The sequence below is a fragment of the Portunus trituberculatus genome, chromosome 41 (assembly GCF_017591435.1).
Source record: "Portunus trituberculatus isolate SZX2019 chromosome 41, ASM1759143v1, whole genome shotgun sequence".
NCBI classification, from domain to species: Eukaryota; Metazoa; Arthropoda; class Malacostraca; order Decapoda; family Portunidae; genus Portunus; species Portunus trituberculatus.
The window spans coordinates 21,850,452-21,877,678 of NC_059295.1; the positions used below are offsets into that span (position 1 = coordinate 21,850,452).

Consider the following 27,227-nt stretch of genomic DNA (forward strand, 5'->3'; position numbering starts at 1 on the left):
AGGAGGAGGATGAGGAGGAGCAAGAGGAAGGGGAGGAAAGCAGGAAGAAGAAAGTCATTAGCTGAAATAGTAAGACTTATCAAAACCTAGTACTACACAATTTTTTTTTTTAACTAAGATTGGAAAACTGGCCAACGGCAACAATTAAGAGTGGATAAGGAAAAAAATGGTTTAGAAGGTCATTGATGAATAAGAGGAAAAGAGTGGATACAGGACAGAACCCTGAGGAACACTTAGGAAAAGAACAGTGACCGTCTACCACAGACAAAGTTTACAAAGTAAACTTTGTAAACTTTGTCTACCACATTGCAGTAATAGAACAGTCAGAGAGGAAACTTGAGATGAAGAATTGCAGAGAGAAGGATAGAAGACGTATACAGGAGAGTAGTTTGGCGATCATAGCTTAGTGCCAGATTCTATCAAAAGCCTGTGATATGTCCAAGACAACAACACGTTTCACCAAAATCTCTAATGCTGGGGTCACACTATAGCTTTTTTTTTTTTTTTTTTCTTTTACTACGACGCCCGCGACAGTCGTACAGGCCAGTTATCTGCGACTGCATACGACTTTCGTAATGGTTGGGAATATTTCAGTGCAAGAAGGATGCTCAAAACAGGGTCTGAGGGTGGATGTTCACTCCTGGTGTCAGAGGCAGCCCCTCCATACTCATGTCCAATGGGCTTGCGATGTTCAAGAATATCCTAAACAGATCTTGCGATGACGATGGGACATCATGCCCATCATACCCTTCCTCTGTCCCATCGTCTTCAGTGGGTAAACTGGGTTTTTTTTTTCTTTATTAAACTGGCGACAACGCACGATCAAGCGGTCACACTGGTCACGACGATTCTAGCGACAACGTTTTCGTGCGTTACTGCCAAATGTATGTTCAAAGACTAGTCGTAAGTCAGTATTTTAACAATTCTTGACTCGTTCGATGTCGAACGATGTCGTTAGCAGCACATATGACATTGTATCTCTCTAAAACGTCATCGTACGTCATCGTACGGCCGATGAAATGTTTTTTGCTGGGGTCACACTACAGCTTTTTTTTTCATTACGACGTCCCCGGCGGTCGTAAGAGGGCTGTCGCCGGGAGCAATGACGTCATTTTAACAGCTTTTGACCTCTCTTAAGATGTCGTAAGTTAAGTCGTACGTTAACGCGGCGATATCATACGATGTCGTAAAATGTCCTTGTTGTCACATGACATCGTAAAAGCATTACGACAATCGAGCGCTGCATTCGACTGTCGGGAAGAGATTCACGACAGGCAAAGTCATGAAGGTGGACTTTCGTCGCTTTGCGTGTCCTTCTTGCACTGAAATACTCCCAACCGTTACGACAGTAGTATGCAGTCGCAGAAAACTGGCCTGTACGACCGTCGGGGGACGGCGTAGTTGGAAAAAAAAAAAAAAAAGGCTGTAGTGTGATCCCAGCATTTGCCTGTCGTGAATCTCTTCCCGACAGTCGAATGCAGCTCTCGATTGTCGTAATGCTTTTACGATGTCATGTGACAACAAGGACATTTTACGACATCGTACGATATCGCCGCGTTAACGTACGACTTACGACATCTTACGAGAGGCCAAAAGCCGTTAAAATGACGTCATTGCTGCCGGCGACGGCCCTCCTACGACCGTCGGGGACGTTGCAGTAAAAAAGAAGAAGAAAAAAAAAAAGATGTAGTGTGACCCCAGCATAAAAGAGGATAACCAAACCACAGTAAGAAAAGCCAGAAGATCTCCACTAGCTGAGGCCTTGACTACTGGCGAAGATAGTGAAGTGACAGATGCTTAAAATATCTTATTGAGGAAAGATAAAAAAAAAAAAAAATAGATAAGCAAGGGATTAAAGATATAGGGCGGTAGTTTGAGGGATTAGAACGGTCATCTTTTTAGGAATAGGCTGAATTATTGTACGCAAACTTCCAGCAAGAAGTAAAGATAAAAGTCGAAAGACAGCTTGGGTTGAAGAAGTTTGTTCAGGCAAAGTACGTGCAAGCACGGAAATACAGTTTTGAGAACAAAAGGAGGGACCTTACCGTCCATAAACCTTCCGAGGGTCTACCTAGGACAGCTGCCAGGCATGGAAAACATGTGCATGGGTTTATAGTGATGAGTAATTATTTGTACAGGACATCCGGTATTATGCTGTGCAGTTGACATTATTAAATGAGGTTATAGGATCACCAGTGAAGAATGAGGTTGATATTGATTTTTTGATATTTACGACGTTTTCTGTTTTAAATCTCAAAGCTAATAGAATGCAGGAAGCGTCATCATTCCAGCAAATAATTCAAGTAAAAAAAATAGTGAGGTCTGGAACCGAATTGTTATATGAAGTTATGTAACATTCAGAATGATATACTTAATTAAATTGATGAAAATAATAGCGGTAAAAGAAAAAAATGCCAACGGAAGATCTTGATTGAAAGTATATCACCTGTGATTTTTTGTTAACTTTTTAAAATCTAATAGAACATTATTATTTTAAAATCGATTGTTGTAAAAAATCAAGAAATAGCACAATTGGAAAAAAAAATTTTAAAGTTGAATGCATCAAGCCCCAGCGGCTGGCAGAGTAAACAAAAGATGTTCCCCCACTGAACGCTATACGGGGCTTTTACTTTTGTATAAACTAGTCACGAGAAGAATAGTGATTATGGCAGTTGCAACAGTTGAAAGTACGACGTTAGAGAAGATAATAAGGTATTTACAACTATTTCTTTTTTGTTAAATGGTTATAAATGTGCAGGGAGGCGATCCTCCAAGGGACGCCGAAGGGCGGATGGTGACACATTTCGCTATTTCGTAATAGATTGTGGCATTTCCTGAGGCAATTTAATAAACTAAGAGGTGTGCAGCTTCACACTGTTAGTGATGGTGTGAAATGATTGACTAAAGACCAAATTATGCAGTAGTGACTAAAGTGGTAGGTCTGTGTTAGACGTGCCTCGCCTTTAACACCACCTACAAACAACCCACGCCTGGACTCAGACAAACAACATGCAGTTTGACGAAGAAAACTTTGGGAGGTTGAGGCATCGCCAACACCAAATTATGAAAGATAGAAAAAATGTACTGAAGGAGGGCATGAAATCTCCACACAGCCACATGCCAGATGCCTTAGTGCTGTGGTTTCCAACCTGTGGGGCGCGTCCCCCTAATGGGGCACGAAGGGCTGCCAGGGGGGGCGCAAGCACTTCATAAAGTAGAAAAATTACTTAGTAGATGATTATGTGAATCAGGATTTAGTTCAGTTGCTGTTCTCAAAACAAAATACCGTTCTCACTTAGTAATAAATAAGGAATTACGGGTCTCAATTCCATCACATTCTCCGAGATTTGAGAAACTCTGCTCAGAGAATCAAGCGCAACCATCACACTAATACATAATTATGTATTGCCTAATTTTTTTTATCTCTGACTTGTGCCGACTATGACAGTAAATAGCAGTATTTAAACCAGAGTGGAGGGGGTGCAGGGAACTTGTCATTTAGTGAAGGGGGGCGAGAATTTGAAAAGGTTGGAAACCACTGCGGCTTAGTGTTTACTTCAGCTAGGACTGCTCCCTCCACCACCACACTGCAGGGACAGTGAGGAAGGCTGAGGGCATGGGAGGCTGGGTACTAAGAGCCTTTGCCACTAACCATGCTTACCCTCTGGAACTCCATAATACAGCCCCTTCTGGACCAGTGTGGTCGCCCCACGAGAGGTGAAATCCAAAAACTGGAAGGGATGGAGAGATCCTTCACGAGGCAGATCAGAGGGATAAGGGGCCTCAGCCTCTTGTACTGACTTGGGGGCTGGGGGTCTAACTCATGGCAGCGGAGAAGGGACAGGTGCCGAGCCATCTAAACATGGAAGATTCTGGAGGGACAAGTACCTAATCCTGCCTACACTCCTTGCACTGCAGCCTTACACCAATCAGGGCTGTATTGGCTGCTGAATGAGTTGAATAAATGAAGAGCTGGAAAAAAAGGGGGGGTGAACCAAGTTAAACTCCATGAAGCAGGAGAGAAACACACTTGTTCATTTGTAGCTCTTCATTTATTCAACTCTTTCAGCAGCCAGTACACAGAGTGGAGTGGACACATCCTCTCACTGCCTGCTTCCCCAGCTGACTCCATTTCTGACATATGCGCACATAATCAACACCTCCGATTTTTCATCAGTGTTACCATACCCACAACAGTCATACCACATAAAAACATGTAACAGGTATACAATAATGTATAAGATGAAAAATAATACCTAACTAAAAGAAATAAACATATATTAAGTTATAACAGAAAATAAAACAAGGATTATGAAATGGATAAGTGCATATAGTTAACAGTAAGTGCTCAAGGAGCTGTCTGTCAACCTGAGCCCCAGAGAGAATCATGACCCAACTGGCATCAGTGAGACCCATGAGAGGCCTATCCTCTTCAATACCATAGCAAAGGGAGTGAATCCTGCAGAAAAATTCAAGTCTGGCCAGGACAAGTTCTTATGCCCAGTACTGGATGAACTATCTGGGCTAGGCTATGGTACATATGATGTGGCTAGAACAACCAGTAAGTTGATTGTTATTTGTAGGAGTGAGAATGGAAGCAGCAGTCAGGTCAGTGTACAATGAGGAGGGGGGCTATTTTGATACAGGTTTTAATGAACAATGAAACAATAAAGAATTAAGTCTTATAAATTGGTTCGTTAGCTCATGTTTAATTTATCTCCTCGTATCTGAATCCATGACATATTGTTTGTATTACCAAGTGATGCACTCTATATATCAATCCCAATTTGCTGAAGGGCCTTGCCATAACAACAGTAGGGTATGGCTGATTTTTTGGTATAATGACAAATTTTTCTTTTCCCAATTATTTAATGATATTGAGGTTTTACTGTACAGAAGACACTTCCTTATCCAGAGCGCTAGTATGTGCAGCAGCCTCCCAAGTTTTAATGGGAGGCTGAAATTCAAATAGCCTGAGTGGCTGGCTTCTCGCAGTTCAAACTGCCCACATGCTTGGTCCTGACAGGCAATGTTACCTGAACATTATTGGATAAGTCCAAGTATTATGTAATAATCATTTGTATAATTCATTCTTTCATATTATACATCAGTTTCATCTGCAAGCCACTGTTTGGAGATCATACGAGTACTGGTGTGATTGCTGATTTAAAAGATACATAGTCTTATCAATATACATATACATTTCTAGTATTTAGGATCATATGTTTATATGGATACTTGAGCAGATGTTAAGATGAAAATGTAAGAAAAGCGAAGTATATAAATATGATGTGGAGAGAAATGTTAAGCGTTTTGAATTGTAGACAACGTGGAAGGTATAGTGATGTGATGTGATGTGATGTGATGTGATTGTTTAGCTGAAACAATAGCTTTTATTTTTTTCAGTTTCATAAATGACACAGGATACAAGGAACTGATGCAAAACTCTGCAAGATTTAACGTGAGGATTCGCAAAGACAGAATATATCGGCAGCCATACATCGATGGCCAAACAGGTGTGTGACATTTTATTGCTGTGCTGTGATCAGTATTGTATGAGTTAGTCTGTTGAACACCACCATTACAGTATGTATGTATCTTTGACAAAGGTGTGGCCCAGAGACATTGTCACTTATTTGTGAGTGACAGACATCGTATGCCAGGAATTCTTCAGGGACAGGTATACACTTATCCAGCACGCAGATGGAAGTCTCAGCGCCGCTCCTACCTTGGCTCACTCATGCAGGTAATCACAGCTTTGTGCTCTAAGTGTTCTGATGGTCATGTCTTATTGGGAGGAAATATATTAAAATTATACAGTAGAGGTGATTTGTTTTAACTCAGAAATACTTTGATATATTTTTGATGTTAGTTTTACTGACAGCTTTTATTGCTTATTTTTCAGGCAACTGATGCAGACCCAGATGAACACACAATCACCACTGTGGAAAATCCAGCAGCAATAGTCACTGCTGTAGAGGAACCTGTACCTCAGCCGGATAAAGTTGTCATGCCGGTATGAAAAATAAGTATTCTTGGCTAGAGGAAAATTTTTATTATTTGTGATTCAAACAGTTTAGTTCTTGTGACAGTAGTGGCCTTGGTGGTGTATACTGCTTACTGCTTAGTTCAGCTGTTATTCAGATGTGTTTTGAGGTGAATAATTGTATCCTTTTATTCTATAGCCTGAACAGTGGGCAACATACTTTGATGAAGGTCCATTTGAGGATGAGCTTGAAGATGAATTTGAGTCCGAGGAAGATCTTGACGATGAGACGTACAGCAGGAAGGGATCCAAGCGAAAGAAGACACAGGTTGGAAGGAAACCAAAGGTGAGTTCCCTTCATAATTCACACCTATGTAGTAATGCTAACATCTTCAGTCACCTTTTTCCCTGTCAATCTTACTAATGATCCTCTGGTAATGGGTCTCTTCCTTAAGAATCACTTTTGTGTCTACATAGATTGAAATATACATGATCATAGCTTCTTTTATCAGTTTGCCAAGAACAGTATATAAATCAATAACATGAATATCTGTGGTTATATTTATTTGATCTATATTTATATGTATGTATGTAAATGTATATTTTACATGGTGATAATGGTGGGTTTTTGTGGCATGCAAGAAAATCACAGAGTTTTAAGATCTTGAATGCATGACTTTATATTTTTTACCATCACTTAGTGGGTTAGTATGAAGTAGTGTTCACATATTTGGTAATTTTCTTCTTCACATAGTAAATTGATAGATGATGGATAGATTTTCCTCAAAAAAAAAAAAAAAAAAAAGATTAAGCAAAATAAGTATTACAATGCATTAAAGTAACTGATGATCTGCATGATCAAGTCTCCTTCATTTTGTAGAAGGAACTATTATCTTCTTAAATTTCTAAGTTTTCCACCTAGAAAAGCTCATATTGATGGTGAAATAAAGCAAAAGAGCAGTTGCAATTGTGCTATTTACTGAAACAGAGCTGGTTGCGACACACTGAGAAGGATCCCTAATGGTGGCTGTCTTGTAATTATGTACTGTAAATCCAACGTGTTCTTTGGATGGGGTAAAAATTGCAATAATGCTTTTATAAAACTTGACAAAAGACAAGATGTATTGCAAGATTCTCCACATATTGAAAATTCTTTTTCTGATGATGCATCTAGTATTTGAATGGTTTTGATGTAGTTGAGTGAAGATCCACATTTTGTCTTAATGTCACATGACCCATCCTGTCAGAATGAATGCATTCCAATAATAGCAGTAGCAGTAATAAAGAATATTGAGATGCTAGTAATAATGGCTTATTTGTGAGGAAGACTATTCGGATATGAAAGAAGTTCTGCTTTTGTACAGTAAAAAAAAAAATGCAATGATCATTAGTGTAGCTACAAGGAGAGGTCATACAGCTTCCCATTATACTGCTCATGTATATTGTGACTGTTTATGATGCATTTATTTATCTGAAAGTGTAGTTGTTCAATTAGTAAGCATTGGTAAGAGTAGTAATGCTTCTGTATATAACTGCAAATTAATGATGCTGATTTTAACTTTAGTCAAGTCACTTTGTCTCCTGTTAATTTTGCAGCCTCTTAGTTGCAAAATAGCATGGTTTTTGTTATATCAAACTTACACTGTTATTGTGATCATGATCATCAGCATAGGAAACAGTGGAAACAATGAATTCATTTGGTCTATTCATTGAATGCCAGGATGGGATTTAGGTGTTCATTTAACTTTTTATCTAGAGATCAAATTGAAGTTGAGAACTGTAGCTATACTAGCTTGCATATTTGCTGTGGATGCTAAAATTAGGCATTGTAAAAGGTGGACACTATCTTCATTGCTTAGTTTTGCTTTATCACAAAAGAAAGAGAGAGAAGGAAATCCATCACCTTCAGGTATATAGTAAAGTGCTTGCCAACTTCCCCTTCCCACTATAGTGAACTCCTTTGTTTATGCTCACATTGAGGCTGCTGGTGGGTTGCCTAAGAAAGCCAGCAAAAAGAAGACCTCAGAAAATAGTTCCCAGGTATGTATATCTGACAAATCTATCATCATATTGTAGGTTTAGTCTCATGATGAAGGTATTACCTTGATAACACATTGTAACATTTTATTAAGGAATAATGTGAATTATTTGTAATAAGGTTACAATATGTATGTTTCAATAGTTGAGGAATAATTTATGCAGGCGGACAGTGTGCGTAGTTGAATTGAGCTGATGTGGTGAGGAGATTCATGAATGGCTTACATTAGATTTGATATAACAAACTTACTACACGACTGTCAACTTGTTATAAACCAAGGAGTCTTTTCAGCGAGGAGGCAAGAAGAAGGCGGCCCCCAAGACTCCATCTAAGATTCCAAAGAATATCAAGAAAGATGACGATGACCCCAGCAACAAACCGTACGGTTGTGAACGTAAGTGGCATTTTCTCATGCAGTTTTAACTTTCATAGTTTGACTTTTCAGAATCTTCCGTGCTTACAAGTTACTACATATTGTTTGCAAACTCTTATTTTTAAAAGTGTTATTGTAAGCATGTTCTGGTAAGTCATTACCTGATTGTTTTAATTTCCTTAAAATAACTTTTCATTTACAAAGTATTTAAGATGCAGTTATTATTACTTGTTATAATACTGGTGATCTTTAATTTCTTGGGTAAAGTGAAAAGATGTTTATGCTTGTCTTTTACTCTTTGGTCTTTATTTGTTTATTTCTTATACTTGTTTCAGTGGATTATATACATTTTACAGATGCATTATCAGAAAGTTTAAATAGTATAGTATAGTTATTGTAGGGAGATTTGTCTTTGCTTCAGATGCATAGTAATTGTCTAGGCACAGCTCTTGATAAAGGGGCACAACTTTTGAAGTAATGATACTAAGTGATTTTTTTTATTTATTTTTTTATTTATTTTTTTTCTCTCCAGTTCCTACATTGTCTTGTATCATAAATTTTGCCATTGTTAATTTTGCCACATGGTGTGCCATTGCCCATGAGTATTAGAGTAGTATTAACTTTTTTGAGTTTAGAAGAAAATTTTGATGGTTAATCTGTTAATTAATCTGCAAAACAAGCACACTGAGTATCATATGCATGTGCCTATATATTACATTTCTGGTGTTCCTACACCTTCCACCCTCCATAGTAATTGTGTAGCCATGCCAGTGGTGCTTGTGGTTGGCCACTAAAGGTTACCTCATTTCTAGTACTTCTGTGTTGTTTTCCTGCCATGCTGGAAATGTTGAGTTTTCTATTAAGTCGCCCTGAGGGGGTCATCATAATGTCTAATTTATGAACAAAAATGGAGGAATGAGATTAGTGTCATAATATAGATTAAAGAAGCTTGAGTTACGGCAATATGTTGTTCTCTGAATTATACCATGTGTTAAGGTGGGCATTTTGATTCATGGAAGTTGTGTGTGTCTTATTAGAATGTTGCAGATATGCAGACCTGAAATGATTAGCTTTGTTAGCTCTGTGTTCCCACTCAATAAAGCACTATAGTACAATACTTAAATACCGCCTGCACGTAGGACACGTACCTTTTCATTTTTTTTACTCAACCATCTTACTTTCTTCATATTTCTTGTTTTATTTATCTTTATTAAAAAAAAAGGCACATTATAAGTTGCAGAGAAAGAAGGAAATGCCTTTTTGGTTTACTATTAAGCATGTCAGTGCAGGACTATTATGCTTGTTAGACGGGACATAAGAAGTTTTCAATGTTTGCACATTTTTGCTCATGTTCCACCCAGAATGCTGCGTGTTTCAAGTGCTAAAGCCCGAAGAGGGTCAGCCATATCTCAGAAGGGGAAAATACACCCTACACTGCACTAAAAAGCTACATGCATGAAGGAATGATGCCTTTTTGTCTCAATATTTTTTATCTTAAATATTATTATCATTTAGAAAATAAAGTGTGTTGTATGATCGAATGACATGTTAGAAAGGGAAGGAGGATAATGGAAGCAGGTGCTGGCTGAGGTAACCTATGGAAGGTTTGGAAGGGTTGGGGAGATGTGAGGAGTCATTTTATTGAATTCCAGTATACTTTTGCTGCACAGTAAAAAAGTCAATTATTATCATTGAAAATTTAATTTTTTGAACATTCTTTATATTTTTTAATTGCTTGTGTGCCTCTGCAATCTCTTTTTTTTTTCTCCAAGATACCAGGATATGATGATTATCTTTGGCACCTTCTTTCCCCTCTGAATTTCCTAAAAGTGATGAGATAACATTCATTCATGCCACGCACATCCTCTCCTTTACATTCTGATCCAGTCAGAGGAATATTTTCTTTGAGGTGTCTTAATTTTTTTTTATTTTTTTATACCTGTCCATATAATTTTTTTTGTATTTCTATCGGAAAAGCCTCTCCCATACTACTATTCCAGCAGATCAGATAAGCTTGTCAATTTCCCTCCAGAGCAGTCTTTTCACTACTCAATGTTTGTCTTTCTTGCATTTATCTTTCCATTAATTTTATTTAATGTTATGAGATGTATATAAAAATTGCTTTAAACATTTGAAGTAATTCACTTTCCTAATGCCTGTTTCCCATCTTTAAGGCATTTGATTTTTAAATTGTTCTTGATTCAAACCATTTTGCAAAACTCAATACATTTGTAGTCCCTCCTTTTGCAGTGCAATAGCTAAACTAGTCACTCACATGATTGTCTCCAACACACATTTATCACTTTAGTTACACATAAGTATTTGTTGCTTAGTGCACTTATGGAGTCACTCTCCTCACCTTATGGCTGTATTCTGACAACCCTCCACTGGTGCATCAATACCATTGTTACCTGAGCTGGCTACATCTTTGTGTGCTTTGCACTTTTATGATTTCCATATGTAGTAATATATGAGCGAGAAAGAGTAGAGTGTTTATGTAGATATAAATGACTAGGAATCATTGCTAAGGTACAGATTGCATTGGATGGAGCTAAGATGAGAAATAGAGACTAAATGTAAAGTAGTTAAATTGTCTGAAGGAAATGTGAGGAGTGCATATATGGATAGATGATGAAATGAAGAAATACAAGAACCATTGTTGGTGTTGAGAGAGATCATTGTTAAAAAAGATAGATGTTAGCTTGAATGGAGAATAGCTGGAGAAGAGATAGATTGTTTCAAGTATTTGGAATCAACAGTTACAATGGATAGAAATTTGAGATAGAGGTTAAGTACAGGGTGTAGAAAGCAGGAAAAGTACTTGATGGGCTTCATTAGGTCTTTCAAGGTAGGACACTTAGTATAAGTGTAAAGTGAGTTAATGAAGGAATAGGGAATAGTGATGGTCACAGTTCTGTGTGCTGCTGAAACATGGAATATGGGAGTAGCAGAGAAGAAATGGGTTAAAGCAATGGGAACAGTGTTTGAGGAGTGATGTGGAAGCACATAATAAGATGTGAGGAAGTAAGAAGAACTGGTGTTTTGAGAGTTGGCTTGATAGGCATCTGAATGTGTTTAGATACTTTGGACATGAGGAGATGATAGAAAACCAGAAATTAGTGAAAGGAATAGTGAGATGATATGTGTGCTCTGTGGTTAAGAGGAAAGTCATGCCAGGAATTGATGAATTGTTTAAAGAGATGATGGAATGAGAGAAGAATGACTGCAGCAAGCAGGAGCAATTGTACTTGAAAGAGATGGGTGGAGAGTGACAGTGGTGATCACATGAAAGTGACATGCTCCTGCTAATCTTTGACAAGTGATGTGGGTGCCATAGGTAGTCACCACTGGGGTATAGATCTAGTTAGGGTGCAGACCACCCCATTAGAAGCACTCTGTATCTGAGCATTAATACTTTGTCTGAAAGGCTAGCATCAGTGATGTATTCTAGTGATCGTTATTAGAGATGTACTGATGCATCGGTATCGGCGGTATCGGCCCATTTTTTGGGTATCGGTATCGGTATCGGCTTATTTTATGCCGATACTTCCGATACCTAAAAGGAATTTACTACTTAGTGATATATTCGATATAAGATATTGATGATACCAAATTAATATAATACGGCGTATTAAGTTTCCATGGTGATTACCGTATGTCATAGAATACTGTTTTCTGTGGTAATAAGCCACAATCTCTAAATTGGACGTGTATGAAACGCGTATAGGCTGAACTCCGGCATCCTGTCACACGGTCGGTCATGAGTCACCACGCATTCTCACTGTCTCTCAGTCAGACGCTGCTCCTCCACCCACACAAAGTTCACACAGGTGAAAAGCTTATGTTTTGAACTATAATCTAAGAATGTCAAACTTCAGATATTGAGAATCCAACAAAATGATTTGGTATATATATATATATATATATATATATATATATATATATATATATATATATATATATATATATATATATATATATATATAGTTAGGCATTTTGCATTATTGTAAATAACAGCATATTCTTATTTGATTTATAATTAACAGTGCTAGTGCTAGCCTTTTCCAAGATATCATACTGGAATAGGTGGAAGCTCGAATTATATATGTATATTAATTTTAATGCAAGTTTAATTTTTGAGTTACTTGTGTTAACCTAAGGATGTAAAAATTCCATAACTAAGAAAGTAACGATTCTGTTTTGTAATCATGTGCATTGTGTATAATTTGTTGCATATTAATTATTTAAGATCATAGCAATACACTAGAAATTTAGAATAAACTAAACTTTTTCTATTTAATTGAAAAGATTAGGTGAAAGCTCATTTTTCTGAATTGGTCTACTAATGTCTAATGAATTAATATCAAAGGATGTCAGATTTAATTAAAGAGAAACATACACAACAAAATGAGTTTCTTTTGCTAATATTTTGTGTCTGTTTTACAATTTTAATAATTTTAAAAATATTTTTGATCGCCAAAATATCGTCAATAAAATTAATAATGAAAATGCACAAGACCAAATGGTCGCTAAAGGAGTAAGAAGTAAGAATTTAAAATAAATGACAAGAATCAGAAGACTGAGAAGATATTCATTCCAATTACTGAGTAATTTACCTTTGCAAATGGCTTCAAAAAGCTTCTAGAATTGCTCCTATTTCACAAACGTTCTCAGAAGGACTTACAGCATCCCCCAAAACAAAGCCTCCCATCTGATAACGCTCGCCGTCCACCAACTCATCCTGGTGTCCAGTGCAGTAATCACTATAAGTAGTAGTAACGGTATCGGCCCAAGTAGGTGGTATTGGTATCAGTATCGGAATCTGCCAAAATTTTGGTATCGGTACATCTCTAATCGTTATGTTAATTCAGAAGGCCAAGAGGGTGATTGAAGCCTTGAAAAGTGAAAATGGAGGACAGAGTGAAAGTGAAAAGTTTTTAGCAGGAGAGATTTGTCTATGTGGATTAAGTCTTGTGCTAATTTGCATAACTAGAAAGTGCAAGCATGTCATATGATCACAATGTTGTGCAGATTTCCTTTTTTTTCGTACTATATTATTCTATTTTATTTTTATTTTACTTATTAAAAAGTCAATCTTAAGATGTGAGATGGAGGTGGTAGTGGTGATATTAAAGCAGCAGGTTAGTCTCTTAGATCATTTGCAAGTACTATTTAGCAAGCCAGCCTTAGGAATAAAGACAAGGAATTGTTCTCATTGTTTACTGTAGGTACTTATTGAGGCTGGTTCTGATTTCTGCCAACAACACAGTATGGCATATGACCTCTGCCATAACCTGAGGATGCCCTGTATGTGATTACTGATGTCATACAGAAGACTGTTAGTTTGTATGAGAGATACTATAAAACGTATAGAAATATGGTGATTGTTGGTGAATATATTTTAAGTGTTGGACCAATGTGTTGATGCTTATGGTGATAATTGTGTCAGGCACACCAACCCATTTTGATTTGTGATTAAGGGAAGCTTACATGATAAATATTTTCTTGTGGAACGTGTAATAACTCCCTTGATTTCAGTTTCGTCAAAAAAAATCACTGGACTTGGTAATGGACTTGGTAACAAACATTATCTCATTTGCTGACGATGATGTGCTGGGATGTGCTGCTGGACCTTAGATATTGGAGAGTTAAAGAAACTTTTAATGAAATGATAAAATGTTAGTCCCATTGGTCAAGTAATTGTGGAAGAAGATACTCTCTAGATGGACTTTGTTTGCCTTCACATTACTTAATGATTGTTGTCAACAGCATGATGGCATTTTTATTTTGCAGATTAGAGAGAGAGAGAGAGAGAGAGAGAGAGAGAGAGAGAGAGAGAGAGAGAGAGAGAGAGAGAGAGAGAGAACAGCATGGTGGCATTTTTATTTTGCAGATTATAAGGAGTAGAGAGAGAGAGAGAGAGAGAGAGAGAGAGAGAGAGAGCATGGTGGCATTTTTATTTTGCAGATTATAAGGAGAGAGAGAGAGAGAGAGAGAGAGAGTCACTTAGGTATATGATAGATGATGTGTTAAAAAATAAAGTGCCATCTTCTTTTTACCTCTTAATCAGTTTAGTTGTCATTAGGTTGTTTCAAGTAATTGCAGCACAGTGACTTGCCCTCACATTGTGGAGGTAGCGCTGCAAGGCATGGTGGTGTCGTATGGAGAGGGTTCAAAGGTGATAATGCATGTCATTCATTAAGTTAGGATTCCTTATAATGTGTCCATATACATATTCCTTTACTATCAACATCTGATTTTTTGTTCAAATTTTTAAAGAATGCTAATTGATTGATATGAATATTTTGTTTTGTTAGCAGGTTGTGTTTAAAAGACCATGTAAATGTATGGTTTTACTTATTATTCTTAGGTAATTGATCTCATTTTAAGAGTACTACTTGTGATTTGTGTGTCTGGTTGATGCACCATGAGTTGTGTTCCCACAAGTTAACATATACTGTACCTGAAGCTTTATTCTTGAGGTGTGGAGTGTGTGCGGCATGTCTGGTGTGTTGCAGTCTGTGGGATGCGGTACAAGACGCGGCCCGGCCTAACTTACCACTATGCCCACTCGCATAAGGAGGAGAAGGAGGAGGAGGCTAAACCTAAAGCCCCTGCTAGACCTAACGAGCAAATCCAAGCTAACGACCCCATCCCAGACTACTTTCCTGGCCAGCTTCAGGCCTCGGCCACCCCACACTGGGGGCAGAACAGTTATTACCAAGGTTGGAGTAGGGTAGAGCACTTCCCATCGAGCCATTATTGCCATTTACACTAAATCTTTTTTGTTCTGGTGATAATTTTCTAACAGTATTTGCCTCCCATTGGATTGATAACACTAGTGTCAGCATCCCATGTTGGATTCTGTGGTAAATTGCCTTGATAAGATGTGGTACAGCTTTGTGAAGTACTTAATGCAGCAGCTAATTTATTTATAAGGTAGAAATAGAAGTGGCAGTTTTGTAGTTTTTGTTTTATTCATCTTTAACACTTAAATGTCAATTCAAGTAACTACCTTTTATTTCTTTTCACTATTAATATTATTTATTGGGATATTGCTACATTTGCATGCCTCAACCTATATAATGAATTTCATTCATACTTGCATGGACCAATTTGTGGTTTGTTAAAGCTAATATATCTATTTTCAGATAGACAGTAATTGTATGTTATGTGAAAAAGAATCTTTATCTGCTTACATGTTAAAACATAGATGAATTCATTACTTTTCTTCTTTTTAGTGAACTAATGTAGAATGTGGGCGGAAAACATTACTTACTTACTCTAAGTGTCATGATAAATTACAATTGGTCTATTTACAAAGTTTTAATGATGTAACCATACAGTGTATCTGAATGCAATTGATGTTCCAGTAGTATATTTTTATGGATGATATAATTTGTAGTTTGTCTGCTGCCATGACTTACTGCGTATGGTAATCACACATTGCTGGAATGCCATGGCTTCTCAGGGCTGTAGAGCTGGATCTGCTTCTGTAGTTATGAAAAATGTTTATTGAAAAAATGATGATATTTTTTAGTTGTTGATATAACTTTGTTTAATGAATGCATAATGATATGGATAATGCATCTTCAGTCTTGCTATCCATCTTCCTTTCTGAACGTATGCTCAGTGTACTGTTTCATGATCCATGATTATCATACCAAAGTGTATACATGTGCATATGCACTTTTCATGTTTTTTGTATTTTGCTGCAGATAAAATCTTAAAAGATTATCAGATAATGTTCCCTTTACCACATTTTTAGCCCTCCTTTATTATAATTGTACATGGAGCTGTTTCTCAATAAGACAAGACTTGTTTGTCTGTCTCTGCTCTCCCCTTCAAGGCAGATGTCAGCTTTTGTATATGAGATAGAGATGGTTTTGCAACATTCAGACTTCAAGTTACTGAATTGTTTTGTCATATTCTCCAGTCACATTGGACATAAGATAACCTTTTTTCACTGGGTACTATCTCATTTTTTTAATAATTCTGTACATGTCAAATGTCTTTTTGATAGATATGTAGACATGCTCTTAAAATTTGCAGTGCACTTAAACTTGCCTGTGTAGACAATTTTACTTGGATTAAATTCACATGTCATACTCATTGTTGTTGGAACTCAAGAGTTTTGTTGCCATCATTTAACTGAGTTTGACCACCAAAACTTTTTCCTTTGTAGTTGCATAATGTTCTAAGTTGCTTGATATCTCTCAAAGTTAATTAAGCAAAGCTTGATAAGTGTTGACAGAGTTTCAACTCTATTTACGTTAATACACTGTCATAGGTCGCAGTTCAGGCCGACGTGGGGGTGGAGTGGGCCATGGAAGTGACTCTCTGATGCCCTCGGCAGGCGGAGCCACAGTGGAGAGCCAGAGTGACAAAGGCAAGAAGAAAGTGTCAGCCTCCCCATACTGTGACTTCTGCCTAGGAGATGCTTCAGAGAACAGGAAGACTGGAGCTCCAGAGAGTCTGGTTTCATGTGCTGACTGTGGGCGGTCAGGTGAGATGATTTAACTGTAATTGTAAAGGTGGGGTTTCATGTAACCTCCTATAAAGAGCAAAGCTGTATTTGCAGGTACAGCTACCAAACTTGAAATGATTATATGCATTGCTGTCTTAGATTTAGTATGAAGATATTAGAGTGGAAGCTTGCATAGAAAGGTGATCATTCACAGATAAGGACTTGCATATTACTTACACCACTTCAAAATGAAATGTAGCATAAAATGTTTACATTTTTAGGAGCAAGTATAAAGAAAATTGGGAATGAAATAAGATGAGCTTCTACAGATTGATTGAAAGACATAGAACTATAAGGAATTTTGAAAGGGAAGCATGGAGTGTGCAAAAACCCCAAAGCTCCCAACCCATGACTTATTTTTTCCCTCAACAACTCTGACAAGAAACTAATGAATTGGGTGGGTAAACTGCTGACCTGTCTGTAACTGCCTTAAGTCTCACAGCAGCAGGTGAAGTGGAAGGTTGTTGCCTTCAAATGTATGTATGTATGCGTAGTAGTTCATGTATGTATTTTGTTAACATGTTTGTTTGTAACGTGTGTGTCCATAGTGATCGTAAGCTTAGGTGGGACTGAGGCTTTGGTCAGGAACACAATGGTGTGGCCCTACTAGTTCTGTGAGCACAAACCAATGCAAATTCTGCTTGTTAGGAAAGAGCATCAGTCGATTAGTATGTATGCCAGAGTGGTCATATCCCGGGGTACCACTGTATAGCTTTACATTTATATTTGATTTTTTGTTCACTGTGTAACATTTATTTTACAGGTCACCCCAGCTGCCTCCAGTTCACCTCTAACATGATGAAAAGTGTGGTCAAGTACCGATGGCAGTGCATTGAATGCAAGACTTGCACTCTGTGTGGTACTTCAGAGAATGATGTGAGTTACTATAAACTGAGTTGTGGCTTTTGAATTTAACAAACAATTATTCAGATTAACTTCAAAGTAATACCCAAATCTTAGTTTAAATCTGAGTCTGAGTAGTTGTATCAAATTTTTGCCAGAAATGATCATAAAAGAGTTAGATTTGTGGGATGGAGTTTAGGTAAGAAATCAGGTGAGTTTGGAAGGTGAAATATAACATCTCAGAGTAAAGTGGATAAAGATGAATTGCCAGTTTTACAAAAAAAACAAATAAGATTTTGATGAGTATCTCCCTGCATACTGTAATACGACTATTCTTGGGTTACTGCAGGACCAGCTCCTGTTCTGCGATGATTGTGATCGTGGCTACCACCTGTACTGCCTGGATCCTCCGTTGTCTGAGCCGCCAGAAGGGGAGTGGTCCTGCTATTTGTGTATTCAGGAGTTCCATGCCAAGTAAGTGGGGAGTAGAAGGGTAGCTTCCCAATAAGAAAACTTAATATCCAGAGATATTTTTTACTTTGTATTATGTATTTCATTGAATTTTTGGTGAAAGAAATGTACTATAGGAAACAATATGTAATGACCTGTTGGTTAATTATTTGGTGTAACTTTAGAAAATGGTAAGGAAAATGCTTTTGATGGAGCATTTTTATTGGTTATATTATAATTCAATCATAGGTGTAGTAAGTGCAGTGCACAAAATGTAGAATATAAAACATCTTTTCTTTACCACAAGAAAAGCATTTGACATAGTTTGTGTCAGCAAGCATGGTTTTCAAAAGAAAGTGGTTGTAATTCATGCCTAGTTGTCAATTCTCAGGGAGTGTGAGAATTAGGGAGAATGATGATAATCTCCTATTTGCCATAAGAAACCAAGTTGAGTTATTTTAATGTTATTATGTAATTTTGGTTGATGGTTCAGTTCAGTTGTCATGAATATTTTTTTTTTTTTTTTTTTTTTTTTGTGAATGGCAGAGATGTGTAGTAGTCATATGTGTATCTTTTGTTAGTTTTGTAGTCTGGTAATTGTGAGCTGAAGCCAAAGAGGAAAGCTCAATGATTATCGGCAATGTTGGCAGTATTCTTTTGGCAGCAGCCTTTAGTTATTTCAGGTTAGGTTTTTTAGATCTTAGGTAGTTACTGTGGCAGTCAGTGGATGACTGCAAATGGGCAGCAGACATCATAGTATGCTTCATCTACTTAAGAAAACAATAAACACAAGCACTTAAGAGACCACATGAACTCTTTGGAAACAGAGGGAGTACTGGGTATTTCACTTTGAAGCATGTGTCAGTGGAGATGCAGCTGTTATTCTGGCAAGCCTGTATTTTTTAAACATTGTTAATTTCTAGGATCTGTCACTATGTACACATTTATTTCATGTTTTTTCCCTCTCTTAGGATGTTCTTTCTTTTGAATACTTTCTGTGGTGATGTTCTCAGTGAATTGTTCCTCAATTGCAGGAACGTAACAGGTTTGAATAATGATCAAAGTGTGGAAGTATTGATTCACTAATCAATCCACCGTGTGAGGGTGTATGATAGTAATATTAAGTTACTTGTTCACGATTGTCTTCTGGCAGTAGCATGAACGTATTAGTGATAGATTTATATTTTCTAATGGCATACTTTGTTTTAGCCTCTCTAGATTTTCTTTGAAGCTGAATGATTAAAGGAATAGTCAAGGAGAAAGTGTTAATATTTCACAGGTATCTTTTTGTATTGGAAAATAATCCTTTTGAGCATGTTATTTCAGTTTGCTTGATCAGTTGTTCAGTTGTCCTTCATGAACAGTTGCTGCATTTCCTGCACTAATAAATAGGGGAATAGAGCACAAAACCTAACTGTTGTTCTGGCTAACAAATGCTGCAGTATTATTGTTTTACACCAACACCTCACTCTTACATCATCATTGTGTGGTGTTTTTCATGTCAAATGTTTCTAAAGAAATACTTTTCTTAGCAGAAATTTTAAAATGAAAAATGTCTTCAGAGCAATAATTGTGTGAGTGTTCCTTTGCTTAAAGAGAATTATCCATCATAGAAAAAGAAGTAGAGATATATTGAAAAATAGACCAATTGAATATATAAATTGAAATTATAGTGATGATGATAGTAATAACAATGCTGATAATAATTACAATAAGAATAATGTAATAATAATAATAATAATAATAATAATAATAATAAGTGATAATTTGGTAATGATAGAAAATTATTATATCATGAAATCATACTATCTAGGGAAGAATTGAGTCTTTAAAGAAATTCCAACTAGTAAGTGACATCACCCAGAATTATGAGTGGGAACAGTCTGAAAGTAAAGAAAATAATGATGAAAAAAGATCCTATACCTGACATTGTGCATACTAATGTTTAAAGAAAAAGGAAATGAAGACTTGCCAGCATTTCAAGATAGTAATCTGGGTAAGGCTTTGCACATAGTAAGCTGATGTGATTGCCAGACCTAGCAGACTGTGTAAGTGGACATTTACACAAAGTACTTATCATTGTAAATACTAGTGTTATGCTCATTTCTGAAGTATTGCCTTTCAACTTCACCTGAGATTAACCATGACAGTTTTTTATACTATGTCACATTCAAAATTTACTGAATTGTAATTTCCCATAAGGCCCTAGTCTTCTCCAAACACCACCGAAGTACTGGGAGTGACTAATTAGATATACTTTGTTCTAGTTTTGATGTAAGTATGAGAAGGTGTTCTATTTTGTATTTTAACTTAATATATCTTTTGTATTGTGTTAATATTTGCATACCTCTACAGATACATAAATTATTTTTTATTTTGATAGCTTCAACTCACAGCATGTATATTGTGTGTCACAAGTAGAAGGGTCCTTTGAGTTCAGTCAAACACCTTTTTTGCTTGGATTATCATGAGTCTTTTTTTACTGGATTCATTTTGCACAATCCAAATATGTGCCAATTACAGTTGAGTCTATCATTACATTTGTATAACAAAATATGCACAATATCAATACCTTTAGTAAGTTTGCCATCAAGTTGTAGAACTGTAAAGCATTTGTACTAACAATGGGAAATATTCTCCTGTATAAATTCATGATGTAATATATTAATTATTTATCATCAGCCATTGATGTTATTGTAGATATGATAAAAGTTTACATGCTTCTTTCTGAAAAATCCAAAATATATATGTAAAGAGTTTTATATGGATGTAAATAGAAAAAAAAAGAGAAAACTATAGGGACAGTTCCTTCATTGACACCCTAGAAATCCAGTGTACTAATGTTCAGCAAATCAAAATATTGAAATACTTGATAGGGCAGGTTGACCCTTGTGACTGATGCAGCCTGGCTGTGTTCAGAGCGTCCAAACATGTTCCTACAACACCAGCATCTTGTTCCTTTTGGCAAGATTGAGTCCTTCATACTGTATTGTACTGCTCTTCCCAATGTTTCTAAAAAGTAATAGGTCCTTTAGTTTGGTCGATATTATGAAGCAAGACTTGATGCTCATTTTAAAAGTTTATAGAGAAATTTCTCTTCATATCAAAGATAATTTTTTGTTTTGTGTGTTTGTGTATGTGTGTGTGTATTTTGTCTAGTTTTACCTATAGTTGTAGTTTTACAGGGCCTGGGCTTTACGTTCGTGTGGCCCCGTCTCCATATCTACACTTATCCAATTTTTCTTTAAAACCGTGTGTGTGTGTGTGTGTGTGTGTGTGTGTGTGTGTGTGTGTGTGTGTGTGTCTACATGCATGTGTGTGAGTATTTATCTGAATTTTTATGGTATCAAGAAATGTTTCAAGATTTCGACCTGTTCCTTAGGCTGTGTTTGTAAAGGATGAAATTTAAGGTCTTCTGTGTAGTGGATGTCTAAATGGATGTTGAATGCACTTATTATTCAGTTACACTTTCACTTGCATCCATTCCACATTGTAAAGAGGTGGATGATAAGTTAAAGTAGAGTTGTCTGTCTCTCATTCCTTTTACTCAGCAAGACAAAGGTTTACTGAAAGAAGACTTGACACATCATTGTAAGAAATCTTGGCAGTATAATGCTTTAGTATGTATAAGAATGTAGCTTTTAAATAAGCAAAGAAGACTTTAGATTTTGGCTCTAGATAAGTCTGTTTTCTGTGTATGTAGGAGACACAATTAAGATAAGGGAATTCTTGGTTAAAAATCTTGTGTTTGTCTGGTAGATCACTTTTGTTTTGTAGAAAAATTGATGTGTTCATAAGTGTGCCATTTTTCACTTACTCCTCAGAAGGGTAGTTCCTCTTACAAACAAGTGTATACGAAGACTGTCAGCTTTGCTGCAGTTAAACCTTTAAATTTCTTTTGTTGAAAATAATTGATTTAGAATTTTTATCTATGCTTAAAGGTGTCTCCTTCAATTTACTCTCAAATAAATAGGTCCAATATTGATAACATAAGGAAGTGTCCATATATGTCTGTTGTACCCCTAACTAGTTAAGGCTGGTCTAGGATGCACACTTTTATCCCATAGCCGACAAATTCAGCTGCAGACGTGGTATGTGGAGCATGTTTATCTTTTAGGCCAAGTGCATGTCCCTCAAGGATTATGCCTCTTAGATATTGCAAAGTTCTCAGGTTACCTGCATACATACTACAAGTAAAATGTCTCTTTGGTCTTAAGTGTGCTTCTTAGGATTCAAGCCTGACTTCTTACCCTTCACTCTAGATCTCACAAGTGTCATCTAGGCTCCACATGGCTGTTGAGCCAAACATGTGTCTCCTAGGCCACACACATTTTCACAAAGGTTTCTATTAAGGAAAATCAGGGTCATTTAGATTAAACAATGTCTGAAGCTGTTCTCATAGAACATGGTGTAAAAAACTAACCAGTGTTTCACTTCTGTCTTATATCACCTCATAATATTGCAAAGCATGAAGACCGAATCTCCTCACCTCCCATTATGAACATGTATCAGGGCATGTACAGTTGTATTAACCTAACTGTGGAAAGTCTTCTATCTTGCTGCCAGTACCTGTCTGGTCTGGGAAGTTCAATTGGGTGCATTTAAAGATATATTATTATGTATTAGTAGTAGTATTGTGTATGTGCATTTTCATCAAAGCTTTGTCTTTTCTTTGGTAATATTTTGATGGTGAAAAGAAATGGTCCACATCACAAAGCAATCATGTTAAGATGTATTGGAAGAAATACAGAATGAGGTTGCCTTTTCTATATATTCTCAAAGGAAAATATACATTGTCCAGGATATGCAGTTCCTTATATCACATAAGATTTATATGCTTTCTTACTTCATCTTGAAATAATTTGATGTTCAAGATGTAAAGTTTATAATACAATGTGAAATACAAGTGGAAAAGGTGTTTGTAAGTAATGTTTGGTTCCTTTTAAAACCTGCTATTGCTATGGATGACTGTTTAGCGAGAAGCAACACTCACTGGAGTAGGATTTAATGATTGATTTTACTTGCTACAATTAAATATTGATATTATTCAAAGGAGAAGAGATAATTTAGTCAAGTTATGTATCTGATACAAAATTTTAGGGCTCTGTGGATGTGGTGTCAAGTATCCATTATATCACTAATGTAATCATTACGTAGATGGGCCCCAATGTATTTTCTGATGTACCATGTCATTATTTTTAATTGAATTTTAATGAATATCTCTTGGGACTGACTTTTGATATATAAATAGACCTTAATGAAGGTCATGTCCTAAAAGTTAATTTGTGAAAATTTACCATATACATTGTAGTGGTGTGTGTTGAGGAGTGTGGCAGGAAGTAAGATCATAGATAAAATGCCATTAAGATATTAAGAGAACTAGGATGCTTGGTCAGTTTTGACATAAATTAGCTGCAGTGAGTGGGCTCTTGAGTCAGATAGATTTCTTCTGACATTACTGCTGCAGTGCTTTTGTGTGTCCCCATGCAGATGATGCAGCCACAGTGCCATGAGCCAAACAACCAAACAACACAAAGAATCAGGAATATATGAAGATGAGGCAGTGATGGGTAGTGTTTTTTGTGTAGCTCTGTTCTCACACTGCTTTACTTCCCATACTCAGAACTTTGGGAGAGTTTCATCAACCATGTTCTTCATTACTTGATTTGCCACTGGAACCAGCAGGCTTCAGTATCTGTATGTAATTCAACCTTGTACTTTTAACATGTGCTCTTTATATTCTTCTTTTTTTTTTTTTTTTTTTTATACCATGTTTAACCATAGTTTCCCCTGCATAATGCACCTAGTTGATTTGTAATTGTAAAAGCAGTATCTTGTGAAACTAGGAACACAGACAGGTAGATGAATGCACAAATAGACAATTAGTAGTACTTATTTTCCCCTGTAGATATTTGCTTCACTTCTGTTTATTTGCTAAGAACATAATTAAAACAAACATGGAGTTAGAAGTTACATTATGTTCACATTCACTACTGAACCATCTTGGGTTTACTATCGGTGCTGGCGTTTGCTCTCTGGTTTATTTGTTATACAGAGAACTGTAATGTATGAAACACAAAAGTGAGCGCTGCCATTCATATCTTTTTTGACCTTGTCTCATTGAAAACATTTATTTACATGCCTTCGTATTGTCACATTTTTCCTGTCTTTTTTTGGGGGAGGGAGTGCACTATTTGATATATGAGTGTGTATTATCAGTAGCACAACTGGGGTAGGATGTAGAGTGAATTTCTGAGGATCCAATGAAGTAGACATTGAGAGAACAAAATTACGTGTAACTACACCATCAAGTAACTGCTACTTATCCATGTAAACACAGATCCTTTTGTCCAAGAACATGATATCCAGAGGAACTCCTTAAAGAGGTTTGTACAGTTGTTCCTGCCCACACACCATATATCTGGCACAAAGTAATCAACACACACACACACACACTCTCTCTCTCTCTCTCTCTCTCTCTCTCTCTCTCTCTCTCTCTCTCTCTCTCTCTCTCTCTCTCTCTCTCTCTCTCTCTCTCTCTCTCTCTCTCTCTCTCTCTCTCTCTCTCTCTCTCTCTCTCTCTCTCTCTCTCTCTCTCTCTCTCTCTCTCTCTCTCTCTCTCTCTCTCTCTCTCTCTCTCTCTCTGATCTTTGTCTCAGCTATTCAGCATCTGTTGTACAGTTCACAACATCTATGTATGCTACCTCTTGTCATTAATTTCCCATTGATTCCATTAAAGTGAGCTCATGGAGCTCTCATGGTACCATGTATTACCTCATTACTACCCTTCAGCTCATCACCTGTCTCAAACTAGAGATACTATGAATTAATTTAGTTTTACAGTCCATACTGTTCACAAGTCAGTAGATCCAACAATATTGATTCCCTCTGCTTTGGTCGTAGATCTTTGATCTTCATTCCATTTCCATGTAGGGTCTATATCATATCCCTGGTTTGCAAGGTTTCTTGTCTTGTCATACTTATTTATATTCAAATTTGTTTCTTATTTAAAAGGATATTTAGCTTCATTACAGACAGTTATGGTAATGAATTTATACCTTATGTGGATGTGAAGTTATTACCACCTATTATGAAAGATATCATTAGTTCTAATTTCTTACATTTCTTCCAGCTTATACTCTTTACAAATTATTTTGAACTAATTTACCAATTTTGAAAGTAATTTCCTACAATCAGAAATGTTCCCTAAAAAACAATGCTCAAATTCCTTTTAATATCAATAACCCATGTTTCTAATCCTTGCTTTAAGTTGTCTTACAACTCCTGTTCTTACAACTTGCTTTGTTTCCCTTAAGGTCATGACACAAGCCATTTTTTGGTTCCCTGTAGGAAGTGCACACACACACACACACACACACACACACACACACACACACACACACACACACACACACACACACACACACACACACACACACACACACACACACACACACACACACACAAACTGGTGAAGTAACAAAGTTAACATTACACATCTTTGTCTCACATCCTTCATTATGGAACTTTGATTCATTGACTCATCACAAGTGGCATGTTCTGGCTATTCAAAAATCACATTCCATATTTGTGTGTTTAATTTGTTAAGCTGGATTGGGTAAAACTTTGCTTCTAATCCTTTCATAATTCACTCTTAGGCACTACTGGCTTTCATGATGGTGTCTTGGGATTGTTTGACAATTTTTTCTCTGCATCTCTCTCTCTCTCTCTCTCTCTCTCTCTCTCTCTCTCTCTCTCTCTCTCTCTCTCTCTCTCTCTCTCTCTCTCTCTCTCTCTCTCTCTCTCTCTCTCTCTCTCTCATTTTGTCCATTTTTTGTTTGTCTTTTACTATAGCAAGTCTATTAAATTTGATAAACCTCATTCACCACCTCATTCACTAGTACAATTATGGATTGCTTTGCGTACATTCCTATGCATCTGATTATTGCTATTAGATTTTTTATATTAAGGAAGTGGTATAGCTGTCATGTCACAGCTGCTTGTCTAAGAATCTGAACATTACTTAATTATACATATGTCATACAACTGTAATACAAGATAGATATGTCTTCTGTCTTCTAAACACACACACACACACACACACACACACACACACACACACACACACACACACACACACACACACACACACACACACACACACACACACTCGACTCACAATCGAGAGGGCCGGGTTCGAATCCCAGGAAGCGGCGAGGCAAATGGGCAAGCCTCTTAATGTGTGGCCCCTGTTCACCTAGCAGCAAGTAAGTACGGGATGTAAAAAAAAAAAACTCGAGGGGTTGTGGCCTCGCTTTCCCTGTGTGTGTTGTGTGTGATGTGGTCTCAGTCCTACCCGAAGATCGGTCTATGAGCTCTGAGCTCGCTCCGTAATGGGGAAGACTGGCTGGGTGACCAGTAGGTGACTGAGGTGAATTACACACACACACACACACACACACACACACACACACACACACACACACACACACACACACACACACACACACACACACACACACACACATCTGGAATGGATTAAGTGAACAGATTGTAACAGCAGAAAGTGTGCACAAATTTAAGGAAAAGTTAGACAAATGTAGATATGGAGAGAGGTCACTATGAGTCCAGCTCGAACCCTGTAACATACAACTAGATAAATAGAACTAGGTAAATACACACACACACACACACACACACACACACACACACACACACACACACACACACACACACACACACACACACACACACACACACCGGTAGCTCAGTGGTTAGAGTGCTGGCTTTACAAGCCAGAGGACCGGGATTCGATTCCCCGGCCGGGTGGAGATATTTGGGTGTGTCTCCTTTCACGTGTAGCTCTTGTTCACCTAGCAGTGAATAGGTACGGGATGTAAATCGAGGAGTTGTGACCTTGTTGTCCCAGTGTGTGGTGTGTGCCTGGTCTCAGGCCTATCCGAAGATCGGAAATAATGAGCTCTGAGCTCGTTCCGTAGGGTAACGTCTG

At 37.1% G+C, this 27,227-nt stretch overlaps 1 protein-coding gene across 8 annotated transcripts; it reads left to right on the top strand.

The window, feature by feature from the left end:
• Positions 1 to 2,554: 2,554 nt before the first annotated feature.
• Positions 2,555 to 25,686, top strand: LOC123516819 (zinc finger protein ubi-d4-like). 8 transcript variants are annotated; one of them, XM_045276518.1, is made up of 12 exons: positions 2,555 to 2,712; positions 5,407 to 5,516; positions 5,610 to 5,746; positions 5,906 to 6,016; positions 6,186 to 6,332; positions 7,967 to 8,026; positions 8,316 to 8,418; positions 14,916 to 15,122; positions 16,688 to 16,903; positions 17,688 to 17,800; positions 18,117 to 18,241; positions 23,708 to 25,686. In XM_045276518.1, the coding sequence occupies exons 1-12, from the start codon at positions 2,558 to 2,560 to the stop codon at positions 23,709 to 23,711; spliced, it is 1,488 nt and encodes a 495-aa protein (XP_045132453.1). In that variant the 5' UTR covers positions 2,555 to 2,557; the 3' UTR covers positions 23,712 to 25,686. The 8 variants fall into 8 exon arrangements, with proteins under 8 accessions (XP_045132453.1, XP_045132458.1, XP_045132456.1 ...); XM_045276523.1 differs by having other exon boundaries at positions 16,754 to 16,903; XM_045276521.1 differs by having other exon boundaries at positions 16,751 to 16,903; positions 18,117 to 25,686.
• Positions 25,687 to 27,227: the final 1,541 nt, after the last annotated feature.